Source organism: Equus asinus, chromosome 5 (genome assembly GCF_041296235.1).
Source record: "Equus asinus isolate D_3611 breed Donkey chromosome 5, EquAss-T2T_v2, whole genome shotgun sequence".
In the NCBI taxonomy this organism is placed as follows: domain Eukaryota; kingdom Metazoa; phylum Chordata; class Mammalia; order Perissodactyla; family Equidae; genus Equus; species Equus asinus.
In genome coordinates this window covers 86,270,016-86,284,549 of record NC_091794.1, presented here as the reverse complement: position 1 = coordinate 86,284,549, position 14,534 = coordinate 86,270,016, and the positions used below count along the sequence as shown (strand labels likewise).

The following is a 14,534-nucleotide window of genomic DNA, read 5'->3' as shown; positions in this document are numbered from 1 at the left end:
TAGCCAGCTACTTAGGAGTAGTGGTTAATGTTAATGATCTATATCATAGTTGACGAGACGAGTGGTATCCAAGAACCCCAGTGGAGTTTTACACCAACACATAGAGTTTTAATGGAAACAAAACTCCCTGTCCTGACAAGCCTGGCATTCATGAACGTGTAACTTTACAAAGTTAGGTTACTGTGGAGGCCCTGTGGTTCTCAAACGTACCTTTGCTGACTTAGAGTTCTGTGTTGTTCAGTGAAGAAGAACACAGCACTAGGCTTTATGTTGCCTTGAAAGATGTGCAAGTTTCGGGCTGTTTTGTAGTTTCCTCTTGCTAACCTCCCATGTACTTGGGTGTCTTGTGGTCAGATGGTGCCCTCTTGTGGCTCTTAGGTAAGATCTTATAGGTTAGCACAGACACTTGACCTTCTAAATAGTGAGACCATCTGCAGGTCCCCAATAAAAAACCAACATTTATGTCTTTTGCTGATGCAATTTCAGTTAAAATTCTTTCAAATTTTGAACAGATTCATTCTCCAAGTTTTAAGTGTTGTTTGGTTTAGACCTGTTGTAACTGTGTTTTTACCACCCCAGATCTTAGTGGAATCTCAGAAATTAGCCCTGCCCAGACAGAGAGTGGTAACTAGAATGGGGAGTAGAGTTTATAGTAGTGTAGGGGCCAGAGGACCCTGAAGTTACCCATCTGGGTACCACAGCCTGCAGTTCCTGCACCTGTAAAATGCCCTCTGCCTGTGAAACTGTGAGCAGTTAGTGTGCTCTATTAAAATGGTCTTTGTTTAGTTTACTACATTAAGAACGTTTTGATATTTCACTCACTAGAAGTACGTTGTCTTCCTTTAAAATGTGTTACAATATTAATGAAGCAATCTTGCATCTCATTTGTTAACGTGATTCTTAACCTATATTTTTGTACTTAATATGGACCATAAGCAGAGGGATTAAATATGTAAGTTTATGCCTTTTCTTTGAAAACAAAACTGAAAATAAATGCTATGTAAGAGCAGGGATTTCAAAATGTTACCTCTTTGTTGGCAGATTTTTCTTGAATAAAAATGCTTGTGTCAAAAATTCAAACATTTCTCCCCACCCCCCGTCCCCCTTTTCAGTTCTAGGTCTCGTTCCAGATCATATTCTCCAGCTCATAACCGAGAGAGAAATCACCCAAGAGTGTATCAGAATCGGGATTTCCGAGGTCACAACAGAGGCTATAGAAGGCCCTATTACTTCCGTGGGCGCAACAGAGGCTTTTATCCGTGGGGCCAGTATAACCGAGGAGGCTATGGAAACTACCGTTCGAATTGGCAGAATTACCGGCAAGCATACAGTCCTCGTCGGGGCCGTTCCCGATCCCGGTCCCCAAAGAGAAGGTCTCCTTCACCAAGGTCCAGGAGCCATTCTAGAAACTCGGATAAGTCTTCCTCTGACAGGTCAAGGCGCTCCTCATCCTCTCGTTCTTCCTCCAACCACAGCCGAGTTGAATCTTCTAAGCGCAAGTCTGCAAAGGAGAAAAAATCCTCTTCCAAGGATAGCCGGCCATCTCAGGCTGCCGGGGATAACCAGGGAGACGAGGCCAAGGAGCAGACGTTCTCTGGAGGCACCTCTCAAGATACGAAAGCATCTGAGAGCTCGAAGCCATGGCCAGATGCCACTACATACAGTGCTAGTTCTGCATCACGGGCCTCGGCAGTTTCTGACCTGAGTCCCCGGGAGCGAAGCCCTGCTCTCAAAAGCCCCCTCCAGTCTGTGGTGGTGAGGCGGCGGTCACCCCGTCCTAGCCCTGTGCCAAAACCCAGCCCTCCACTTTCTAGCACGTCCCAGATGGGCTCAACTCTGCAGAGTGGTGCTGGGTACCAGGCTGGGACACACCAAGGTCAGTTCGACCATGGCTCTGGGTCCGTGAGTCCATCCAAAAAGAGCCCTGTGGGTAAGAGTCCACCGGCCAGTGGCTCCACGTATGGCTCGTCTCAGAAGGAGGAGGCTGCTGCTCCAGGAGGAGCAGCCTATACAAAGAGGCAAGTATCTTGTTTCTCCTGCCTAGCTGTGTTTTTATCTCACCAGCTGGCAGTTTAATTGTAATGCGATCTAAGTTAGAACTCTGATTAATGGTAATAAGGTAACCCCCGTTTCCTAAACCTTCCATTAGCAATCTTTAAAAGCATCACCTAAGGAAACCTTTAGCTTAACTCTAGCTTTCCTACCTTCCTGAATTTGTATTGCAGCATAAAGTTTCTTTAGACTACTCTGCAATGATGTTTTCACATTTAAAATTTGCCTTGGATTCTACCAGTGTAAGCCAGAGAACAGTAGAGATTTGTGGGTCAGCTATCAAAAAATTATGGTCTTTGCCAAAGTGAATGGCCATTGGAGCTGTTAGACCCTCTAGGACCCACCATCTGTTGTGATCGATCTACATCAGCCCATCATGGTGAAGAGCTGCACCCTTGCAACCTCATACCCTCCAGTTGAGGAGACTGGGCAGAATGGGAAAGTGCAAGGCTTAGTCCAGGAAGGCCTTATTTTAAAATCGCAAGGTGGGTGTATGTCCCAGTAGAAGCCAACCAGGCTGCGTGTTAGGAGAGGACGTGACAGTGCTTCCGTCTTTCTACCCTGGGGGACATGGTGAGTTGGAACCTGAATCTTTGTTTGTGTCGTTGGATGGATTGGGATGGCAGAGACCTAACAGGGACGTTGCATTGGGACCAGGTTGTCAAGAGGGACTTAACCGAGCAAGTGGTTTCCTTTTTTCTTTCTTTTCTCTTGTTAGTATGTTCTTTGATGCCCTGCTGTCCCTTGATTCTTCTTTGCCATGTTAATATGCAACTGTGACTTGATTAGGCTTTCTCCATTAATGATACAAGTGAGATGTTCAGCATCTGTACTTTCCAGCCTTGAGTAAGTCTATCTTAAATAGAAGTTTTGTTCCTTGCCAGGACTGTGAATCTCATTAGACAACTCGGGCGTGAGTTCTACTTTTCCATGAGAAAGAGTAGGATGATTTTTACCCCCTTCCCCCAATTAACATGTATTTTGTTTTTATTTGTGTTTGCAGTACATTTCATATTTAGATCTTCTAGGTGACTTGAAGCAAATTTGAAGTCTCTTTTGAGACTTATATTTCCAAGTGTGAGTTGTATAAAAGCAAAACAGTCCAAGGTTGAACATTCTATGTTAACTTTGCTGAAAGCAGATTTTAAGTGACTGAGTGAAGGTTGGATAAGACCTTAATTTTTTTTTTCCTAGACCACTCACAGGTAAGTAGGTTTTTGTTTTTAGTATCCTAAAAATTACCTTTATTATTTTCTTTTTGGTTGCTTTTGTAAGACACAACTCTATGGACCATGTATTTTTCTCTTAAATGCCAAGTTCATAGATCTGTGAAGGGCAGGTTTTCAGAAATCACTTGAAGGTAACCAAGTAGAAAGTCCTTTGGTAACACTGGAATCCACAAGACATGTTTGTTCAGAGAATGAAAAACCCAAGACCATATGGTGCTGTTTTAGATCAGGTTTCCTAAGAAGCCTCTTGTGTGTCTCCCTTATGTTTTTATAATTAGGTATCTAGAAGAGCAGAAGACAGAGAATGGAAAAGATAAGGAACAGAAACAAACAAATACTGATAAGGAGAAAATGAAAGAGAAAGGGAGCTTCTCTGACACGGGCTTAGGTGATACGAAAATGAAATCTGATCCATTTGCTCCCAAAACTGACACTGAGAAGCCTTTTCGGGGTAGCCAATCTCCCAAAAGGTATAAGCTCCGAGATGACTTTGAGAAGAAGATGGCTGACTTCCACAAGGAGGAGATGGATGATCAGGATAAGGACAAAGCTAAAGGGAGAAAGGAATCTGAGTTTGATGATGAACCCAAGTTTATGTCAAAAGTCATAGCAGGTGCAAACAAAAACCAGGAGGAGGAGAAGTCAGGCAAATGGGAGGGCCTGGTGTATGCACCTCCAGGGAAGGAAAAGCAAAGAAAAACAGAGGAGCTGGAGGAGGAGTCTTTCTCAGAGAGATCCAAAAAGGAGGATCGGGGAGGGCCCAAGAGGAGTGAAAGTGGCCACAGGGGGTTTGTGCCTGAAAAGAATTTCCGAGTGACAGCTTACAAATCAGTCCAGGAGAAAAGCTCATCGCCTCCACCGAGAAAGACCTCTGAGAGCCGAGAGAAGCTAGGCGCCAAAGGAGACTTCTCCACGGGGAAGTCTTCCTTTTCTATTACTCGAGAGGCCCAGGTCAATGTCCGGATGGACTCTTTTGATGAGGACCTTGCAAGGTGAGATGTCGTCCTTCTTGATCCTCAGGGTTTTTTAGTGGTGTCTCCTAACCTTTCTCCCCGAGGGCATTCTGGAACCAGGACAGGCCCCTCCTGTGTTTCCCCTGCTGTCCAGGTCTCAGTGCTGATGCCTTCATGTCGACCGGTTCTCAGAGGCAAGTGTGTGGCACTGAGCGATTATGTGTTGGAGTCAGTCTCACATGGGTAGTGAAACATCCTTTCAGTCTTTAGTGACTGGCTTTGTCACTGCTGGGTGCCCTCTGTCCATCACCGCTGCAGTGCCACCCCCACCGCCCCAGTCATCCTGCTGCTTCCTAAATGTGCTTAAGGTTGAAGTCTTTTGTCAGTGGAGCCATCCAGGATCCATTTCTCCATTGTTAGCTAGGTCACCAGAGTCTGTTATTTATTCTATCAAATGATGTAGCAATTTTAGAGTTGGGGCTGGGGGGAGAACTTTAGGAAAGGGTGGTGAGGCCCAGGCTGACTGTTTCTTACTTGGTGTAAAAACTGTGCAGCCAATTGGAAGTCTGCCTGAGCAGCATTCCAGCCATATCCCACTCCTGCTTCATTGTGTCACTTCACTGGTTGGCCCTGGCTGGCCAAGCCAGTTGATCTTTTGAAAATACCTTCCCACTTGTTTTGTGTGTTAAAACCAGCAGTTCCCCCAAAAACAGTCACTGAGGTTTAACGCTTTATCCTGCCCATTTATTCCTATTAAAGATTCCCAGTAAAAGGGAGAGAGAGATTTTGGATGCCTTTTTCCATGGTTATGGTGCACTGAGGTTACTTTGAACTTTGATAGGAAGAAAAAAAGGAACTTGGTGGATAAATTAGAAACTCTTTGGAAAAAAATGCATTGGATCTTTAAGGTTTAAATGTTCTGACTTTCTGTATATCTTACTACATTGGGCCTCCCTCTGTGTCATTTGCAGACCCAGTGGCTTATTGGCTCAGGAGCGCAAGCTTTGTCGGGATCTCGTCCATAGCAACAAAAAGGAACAGGAATTCCGTTCCATTTTCCAGCACATACAGTCAGCTCAGTCTCAGCGGAGCCCCTCGGAACTGTTTGCCCAGCATATAGTGACCATTGTTCACCATGTTAAAGGTGAGTCCAAACCCAGCCTGCTCAGGCTCCCTTCCCACACACTTAGCTTCCTCTATTACAAGCAGAAAGATGAGTGGGTGAAGAAGGGAGCCTTTTGGGGCCCTTTATCTCCTTGAAAGGGCCTTTGAAGCTAGGGACTGGCTTGAAGGAGATTCCGTCCAGGAGGAGGAGTTTTCCTTCTTTAGTTATACTGCTGAGTATTTTGAAATGCTGGTAGTAACCTGTAATTGTGAGAATAGGTAAAATCCTTCCCATGAAGATTTAAAACGCTTGAGAAAGGAGGTATGAAACGTGGCATTTGCAACACCTCTGTCATTTCCTGTCTCGCAAATGGAAGCCTCTAGAGATCTCTTGTAGACCTTGTGGCGTGGATTTCTTCCCCACGTTATTTTACCATCTCCGGGGCACATGGAAGTGGGTGAGTTTAGGGAATGGCCAAGAGAAGATGATGTAGTAGCTCGTTGGGCCAGTTACTGGTTCCATCTGAGATTTAAACTCAGGCAGGAATTGATGCTTTGATTCAAAGGCTAGTAAACGTCAGGTGTCTTTGTATCCATGTCCTAAGATAAGGGAGCTACGGTGGAAATCCAGTGCCCAACATTGGGTTTTGTCTGAACCAGCTTTTTTTCCTTCCTCTTTTCTATGTTTTATGGCTTTGACTACTTTCATCTCATCTGTGTGGCTGCAGATTCATGCGGAAGAGTTGTATATTGTGTCTGCCTTTGATAGCCTAATGTGTTTTCCTTTGACTTCCCACAGAGCATCACTTTGGGTCCTCAGGAATGACATTGCATGAACGCTTTACTAAATACCTAAAAAGAGGAACTGAGCAAGAGGCAGCTAAAAACAAGAAAAGCCCAGAAATACACAGGTGAGGATTTCAGCCTTAACCGGAGATGATGATAACAGACTGCTCATCAGATACAAAACTTGTCTTGTTTTTGCCATGTTAGGTGTATTAGCAACAGGATTTAGGGTAACATCCTCCAGATTGTAGGATAGCAAGTGGGCGTCTAGTTGTGCATGGAAAGGGCGTGCTTCCTTGACTGCGAACTTCTCACCTTGGAAAGGGTCTGAGGAAAATGGCTGTTTTTATATAGATGAGCCCTTGTATTCTTGGGAGCTGGCCCGCAGCAACCTGGGAGCACTGTGAGCTGTTGTAGGTAGAGTAAGTGTTAAGTTTCTTTAAGCATCCCATCTATTTGATATATCAGTTCTTCTTCTGGAAGAATTTGCAGTGGGTAGGGGCTGGGGGTAGGGGAGCTTGTAGGATTCTATCAAAGGTTTTAAAAGCCTGGAAAATTTAAAGAATTTCACATTTGGTTGTGGGAGTCTACTTAGCAAATAGGGACTTTGTCTAGAAACAAAGTTGGCCTTATCTTTTTAATTCCTTATTAGTCAGCTCTTGAACCTGTTGCCATAGGTAGGAGAACCATGTTTGTCCAACAGTCTTGGATTTGGGGTCTTTGGGGATGTGTGCACATGCCAGGTGGTGGTTTCTGACTTAGACCTAATCTCATAGGTGAATAATGAGCCATTATATTCTAATTCCCAAGATGAGAACTGCGCTTGGGGGTTAGCAGAGCATACTCTTGTGTGAACTTGAGATTATAGGCATGGCTGTGTGTGAGTCTGTCTTCCTGGCTGTAACAGTACAGGGAGGGAATAAGAAGTTTCTTCAGTATGAGTTTGACTGAGAAGTTGAGATTTTGTGTGTGTGCGCACGCACGTGCATGCCTATGGGAAATATAAATATATAAGCAAAGGGTGTAAGTGATATATATGTACGTTATGAAACGTAATAAAAGGGAATGCCTGTGATTCCGTTACCCAACTTGAGCTAAGGTATTACTAGTACTATGTTCACAGTGTGACGTTTTAAACAGTTTTTGTGTTTTCGATTTTAGGAGGATAGACATTTCCCCCAGTACATTCAGAAAACATGGTTTGGCTCATGACGACATGAAAAGTCCCCGGGAACCTGGCTACAAGGTGAACTGTTGCTTTGATCAGTAATTCCAACAAAATGAGTGCGTTGGGCATGAACTTGACAGAAATGTGTTTGTTTAAATTACTCTCTACTTAAGTTTGTGTTTTTCTTTTAAGGATGGGCATAATTCTAAAAATGAACTACAAAGGGTTAATTTTTATTAAATGTATCAACAACCTTTGTGAAGTGGTTAGAATATGGTAAATGACCCCAAAGTCTATTGAGGTGAGCTTGAGAAAAAAGAGAGGAGTTTTGGAACAAGTGCCCATGATGAGAGAAGAAACTTTTTGTGATATTTTTCTGCTTGTAAGTATTATCAAATCAACTATATACATGCACTATTTCCAACCATGATTTCAAAAAGACATGCATGTCAGAGCAGAGTAAAATATTCATATCTTAACTTCGTAGACTGTTTTGAACAGCTAGTCCAGTTTTTTCCTAACATTGTACCATATCTGTCATCTCTCGGTTACTGTTACTTTAAAGCTAAACATGACTTTGATAGCCCAGCTACATTTGCTATGATGTGCACGTAAACACTGTTATTAAGAGGTTAAAACTTGTATGCAATCTTTAACTATGAAATACTAGATTTGGGTTTTTTAAAATCTTAGTATTTATTGACCTTCATTCACATATACAGTTGAAATTTAAAATTAGAGATGGCTCCTCCGATGCTGCTGAAACGTTTTCTAAAAATATTAATCTTAAAGTTTTCCAAACAAATTTGTCTTGTTAGTTGAATGTGATGAGAGGCCCTCTTGCACAATCTCTCTTCTCTCCCATCCCCCTTTTCTTTTTCTCCAAGTACCCACCAGCTTGGGAGTAACCATGTGAAACGCACGTTTTTGAAACATCAGAAGAGATCTCGTCCTCTGTGCCTCACAAAGCCAACTCCTTAGAGGTGCTGTCGGCACTGCCCAAGGGAGCAGCGGCCACGTTTCTCTCTGTCTTTGGAGGGTGCAGAGGCCCCGTTCCCTCTCTCAAAAACAAACAGCTTGATAAGATAAACCTACTTCTACCTACCACTCCTGTTAATTAAAATTAAACTTTATTTCACCAAAAACCTTAGTTTGTGTAAGTAAGATGTTCATACAGAGTGAACTGCTCATTCCTTCCTCTTAGATTAGGGACATTTTACTTCCACGAGACAAGACCTAGTGTATAATGTCCTTAAGCACCTTGCATCTCTACCCTCACTGAGTTTCCTGAGGACTGTTGAAAGCCCTTGCCCTGATGGTTTGGGGTGGAAGGCTCTTGATGCTGCTGGGCTCGTACTGTGTCTGCAGCATACATACCCTGATAGTTACACTTCCTAGGAAGTGAGTGAAAAAGATTTTTTTTCTTCTTTTTTTTAACAGTAAACTTTGACCTGGCATTGCCATTTTCTGAATGCTCTGTTATGGTTTTTGATATGCTCTCTCTAGAGAAGTTTCTCAATATAACTAAGCATTTTGGAAGTCTCCTTAAGTTTCTCATTGTCTGTCTTTGGACTCAGTAGAGGATGAGCCCCAGGTGGCTATTCCAGCGCAGGTAGGGGAAGGATAACATGAACATTTCCACTCTTGGTGGTGGCTGAGCCGGAGCCAGCCTAACCAGCCACCTTCCAGAGCTGGTTTTGGCTTTCTCAACTTCTAAGTTAGCCAGTCGTTACTGGGCCGCAGAGGAAACAATGCGAAATCAGTATAGAGCGTTTCCAGAAGGTGGTCATCATCATCATGTTAGAGAACTGGTTTGGGCTCTGTCAGGGATCCTTATGAAGTGACTTCTGTGGGGCATCCTGTGTCCCTCCCAAGCTTGGGTGAGGTGCCACACACTCCCAGTGCTTCCTGTGTACCACTCCATGGCAGTAGAAACCACAGTTTGTGGGGTGGTTGAGTTGGCAGCTGTGGGTCACAAAAACCTTAATTTTGATTTCTCTTTTGGCAGGCTGAGGGAAAATACAAAGATGATCCTGTTGATCTCCGCCTTGATATTGAACGTCGTAAAAAACATAAGGAGAGAGATCTTAAACGAGGTAAATCAAGAGAATCAGTGGATTCCAGAGACTCGAGCCACTCGAGGGAAAGGTCAGCTGAGAAAACAGAGAAAACTCACAAAGGATCAAAGAAGCAGAAGTACGTGACCCCTGTCTGTCCCCTCGTTCGACTCCTGAGTGGAGTCTCTTGCCTGATCCCTTTTGGCTGCACACCAGACCTTTGAGGTTAGGGATGATAGCAACCTGGGCAGTTTCTTCTCTTATACCATGTCACTGTCAAGTGAGGTCTCGAGTGTGAAAACAGAACTTCTGTGTGAAGTAGGTGTGGTCCTTGTCAGAGAGGCCTCCTGGGAGATGGCATTAATGGGGCTGTGGGGACAGCGTGAGGAATCATTTGGGAATTCCTTTTGCGGTTCTTCCAGACGTTCCTTGTTCATCACAAGTCTTCATGGGGAGGTGCTATGTTAGAAATGGCTCGAAGTCCTTGTCAGGTAATGACGCTGTTTAGTCAGAGAAGCAGGGTGGAACTAGATAGGACAAGATTGTTGGTCTTAAACGCATTCTGAACTAGTTTCACAGACACTTCCAAGAGAGGTGTTCCAAGTATTCTCTAAACAAAGGGAGCATTGTTGAACTTCATAGGGAAGCGTGCATGCCAAGGTGCTGTCGTTTCTGTTTACGTTTTTGAAAGTTGCATGACTCTTCAGTCGGGTCTTGTTCAACGTGGCAGGTTGCGGCCCCACACCTTTCCCACAGAAGCGGCACCCCTTCTGCTGCTGTGGAACTTCAGCTGGCAAGCATTTTCCTAGGCATTTTTTGATAACAATTCTTTGAGATAAGTTGGACAGTTGTTGTGATACTGATTTTGCCAGTTGAAGGATAAAGAAGCTAAGTTCAGAACGATTTGTCTGAGATTACACAAGTATCGGTGACATCAGAACTCAGATCTTCTGTTCCAGTTTATCTCCCCTTCCACCGTGTTACTTATGCATAAGGAGCCATAGCAGTTTTCAGGGTTGCCCACAGATAGAGGACGTGCTGATCCCCACTGGGGAATGAAAGTGGTGGGACAGTGGTCCTCAGCACTGCCCCTGGTGGAAAGCAGGCAGAAGCCCTGAGCATTTCAGGGTTGGGTGTGGATTACTTACCCTGGTTCCTTTCCCTGGAACACATGCATCTGCCTCTGACTCGCTGTGTAACCTTGAACAAGTCTCTTGCAACCCTAGTATTCTGTGATTGAGGCAAGAAGAAAAATGCTCCTTATGTCCTTGTTGTCGTTATGTATCACATTCACTTCACAAGAACTCTTTCTCATATGACTGAAGAATGACTTAACCCAAGGTCACACAGGTAATAAAAGGCAATGCTGGGACTCAAATCTGGGGCCTTCTGGAATTTTATTTTTGAAAACCTCTTAAAAGAGCATTGATTTCTAGGAGTCAGAATTAGACATCTAAGTTACAAGAATCCTATGACATGAACTCAGATTTATCCTTTTTATGAGTAAATGCTAGGAAACACCAACACGATTCACATATTTAAGTTCTCGAGCTTCTCCTACGTATGGAGGTGGGAGGAAGGGCAAGGTGCTTTTCATAATGGAGCAGGATTGTGGGAAGGGAGGACGCAAACGATAGGTTATTGGTTGGCTTCTCCCTGTAAGTCCTTCTTTACTCCTGGGACCTTGGCCTTCCTGCCACCTTAGAGGCAGCCGGTAACCTCCTCCACTACCACATGGCAGGGCTGGCCCCGACCTCTAGTATGTAGGCAGTGACTCATCATATTAGTGTAGTTTGCCATAGACTATAAGTTCCCCCCAGGTGAAGGGAAGGGCTAGGGAAATAACTCTGGGAAGAGTTTCGCTAGATCCCGTGCTTCGTAACACAACCCGTTGGGGCCACTGGAAGGTGGTATGTGGAGTAGTGGTGTAATTAGTCAGAGTTAGGTTTGAATCCAGGTTCTGCTCAGCTTTGTCATCTGAATCTCCTATCCATAAAAGGGAGGAAATAATACTGAATAATCATAGTTGCCATTTACAGTATGCCTGCTATGTCAATGTCAAGTGTAAGCATATTGTTTTTTTAATCTTTAGAGCAACCCCATGAGACAGGTATTGAGAAGTAAAAGGAACATAAAGCACAAGCAGATGGTAATATATAAAGCTTCTGTCCCAGTACCAGATACATCATGGCTCTCAGTACAGCGATGGTTTCCTTCTGCCCTTCTGATTCATGCATGTGTGTTAGACTGAACTACCAGAGGCCGTGGACTGTGCTTTGTTCCTCTTGTCTATGTCCTGCGTTCATCACAGGCTCAGACATAGATCTGTCACTGAACATGACTGACAGAACTGGGAGGAAGCTCCCCAGGTACCCTGGGTGGATAAGTTGGGGGCAAGTTGGATTTTCTTAGGTTACTTGTCTTCAATATCTTCATCACAGACGCGCTCCTCATTGCCCATGCTGCTTATCCATGAGGCCCCAGCCAAGGGCTGAGCCCCTAGAGGCTTACTGATTTCCTTGGCTCTTCTGTTTTCATAGGAAGCACCGGAGAGCACGAGATCGGTCCAGGTCATCATCCTCTTCCTCCCAGTCATCCCGTTCCTACAAGGCGGAAGAGTACACTGAGGAGACAGAGGAGAGAGAGGAGAGCACCACGGGCTTTGACAAATCAAGACTGGGGACCAAAGACTTTGTGGGTCCAAGTGAAAGAGGAGGCAGAGCTCGAGGGACCTATGTAAGACCCTGTCCCTTCCCCCTTTCTCTAAGCCCCTGCTCCTACCAGTTCTAATTTTCTGTTGATCAGAATACCAGTTTTGTTGCCCTCGATACAAGTAGTCAGTCTCTAGGCCTCAGAATCTGTGGCTCCCCATTCCCCAGGTTTTCCATTTTTAGTTATAATTGCTTGGCCGGAAAGCCTCTGAGGGCTTCTGGTCTCAGGATGTCCCACCTTTTTTCTTTTTCTTTTTTTTTTTTTCCTGAGGACGATTAGCCCTGAGCTAACATCCATGCCAGTCTTCCTCCACTTTATACGTGGGTTGCTGCCACAGCATGGCTGATCAATGGTGTGGGTCCACGCTTGGGATCCGAATCTGTGAACCCAGACCACAGAAGCGGAGCACGCTGAATCTAACCACTCTGCCATGGGGCTGGCCCCCAGTTATCTTGACCGTGCAGTATGTAGGGAATCCATGTGCCATGTTGTCCGCTGTCTAGGCTGTATGCTTAGGTTGAGATGAGCAGAGGGAATGGCTAGAAACCAGTTGACGAGGATATTGATTGAGGGCAACTATCTATTCTGTGCCAGAAGTGTTTGATCAGAATGCAGGGAGGTGTTTTCCTCCATTCCTGACATGGTCTTTTATTCCCTTTCCCTGTTTACTGCCACAGCAATTTCGAGCCAGAGGGAGAGGCTGGGGTAGAGGCAACTACTCTGGTAACAACAACAGCAGCAGCAGCAACGATTTTCAAAAGAGAAACCGGGAGGAGGAGTGGGACCCTGAGTACACGCCCAAAAGCAAGAAGTATTACCTGGTATGTGTGTGGGGCTAACCAGGAAGGGCCAGAGCGCTTTTTGGCGCACACCGTGGCTGATGCTGAGGCCTTACTTGGTCTGTCCAAAACCGTGCTTAAATACTCAGGCAGTCATATTGAGCTGGGAGGATGGGCGCTTGTGGGACACACTGGGATGTGGGATGAGTGTTCTCTAGAGAGGTGGCCCTGGCCTTGAGAGGGTTTATCGTCTAACATGTTTATGGATTGCAGGATAGATAAGCAGCAAGGGTGGTTCTTGCCCTTTTAGTCTGTAAACTTGTTTTACTGCTCACCCAACTTCAGCTTCCTTCCAGCCTTTTCCCAGAGATGGAGCCATAACCTTCGCCTGAGGCCACAGCTCCTCTCTGTTGCTCCCCAGTGCAAGAGTGACAGGAAAGCCATTTCAGGATCTCTTTTTGAGGAAGAGATTAGGGCGTCTTTCATCTAGGGTGTTGGTCATTCCTAGGTACCGGGCACCTTCTGGGCCTCTTGCCCTGTCTCAGGTTGGGGCTCTTCTAGGCTGAATTACCTGGCCAATGAGTGAGCTCTCCTGGCCTCCTGTGTCCACAGCAGGTTCAGATCCAAGTAAATGTGACTCTTGAGTGTTGTAACCGGGGTGAGCTTGGAGCTGAGTCTCCATCCCCCACAAGAAGGGCTGGCGTGGGTCTCTGGTGCGAGTTGCACGGCTAGGAAACAGGTTGTTGGGTAGACGACTGTGCATGGCCACCTTCGCTTTTCTAGGGCTGCTGGGAGCTGCTTTTGAGACTCCTAGAGGACCCTAGAACCTATGTCTAGGGAAATGTTGGTGGCTGAGCCCAGGATAAGTGCTGGAGTGGGACTGCTTTAGGGGAAGGGATTAAAGGTCATACAAAGCCCTTTTTCCTGCCCGTCTGCCACCTGAAGAGCATCGCCAACCTGATTCATTTAGGCTGGTGAGCAAGCATCCCTGATAAGCAGCAGCTGGCTCTTCAGCTGAGCTGACACCTAGAAGCCTGAGGTCCTACTTGTGTGGGTGGATGGTTTAGACTCTTTGGGGCTATGGAGCTGATGAGGTAACAAGGACAGCAACTTCTGGTTTTCATAGTGCTGTCTTGTTCCTTCTTTCATTGGACCCCTCCTCTCGTGAGATCGTCAGAGCAGGGATTGTCTGAGACATGTGTAGGTTGTGTTCTACTCTGCCACACTGCCTCCTTGCATAAAACTAAAGAAGGGAGAGGCAAGACAGGAGGCTGGGTTGTGGTGCTGCCTGTGCCACTGGCTAATCTAAGACCGTGAGCAGATAGGTCATCTGCCCTTGGTCTCACTGCCTGTTCTTGGCTGAGGGTGTGGAGAGTCAGGGAGAGCTGGAGCCCCAGCTGTGCATTCTGAGTGTCGCTTCCTCTGTTGTGAGCTACCCGACATCCCAGATGAGACAGAGTTTCATGTTTTGGTGGATTGGCTCTCTCAAACCCATCTTTTGAGAGATGAGTATAGTAAATAATATGGTCCTGCTTCAAGTTCCTGAGCCTGTTTCCTCATTTGCATAGTGGAGGGTGATAATGATAGGGTAGATGTCAGGATTAAATGAAAGAATGCATGTGAAGCTCTTCCAGTGCTTGGTTAGGGTTTTATCGTCGTCATCATTGTTATAATGCCCGAGCTACTGCCTTAGA

At 45.4% G+C, this 14,534-nt stretch overlaps 1 protein-coding gene across 4 annotated transcripts in view; it reads left to right on the top strand.

Moving 5' to 3' along the window:
- THRAP3 (thyroid hormone receptor associated protein 3) overlaps positions 1-14,534 on the top strand; it is a 76,959-nt gene that overhangs the window by 60,646 nt on the left and 1,779 nt on the right. For all 4 annotated transcript variants that reach the window (XM_070510366.1, XM_014840133.3, XM_070510367.1 and 1 more), the window contains 8 exons: positions 1,113-2,018; positions 3,560-4,273; positions 5,206-5,378; positions 6,138-6,249; positions 7,286-7,370; positions 9,301-9,488; positions 11,890-12,085; positions 12,739-12,882. In XM_070510366.1, coding sequence (XP_070366467.1) covers positions 1,113-2,018; positions 3,560-4,273; positions 5,206-5,378; positions 6,138-6,249; positions 7,286-7,370; positions 9,301-9,488; positions 11,890-12,085; positions 12,739-12,882 — 2,518 coding nt within the window. The remainder of the gene's footprint in view (positions 1-1,112; positions 2,019-3,559; positions 4,274-5,205; positions 5,379-6,137; positions 6,250-7,285; positions 7,371-9,300; positions 9,489-11,889; positions 12,086-12,738; positions 12,883-14,534) is intronic.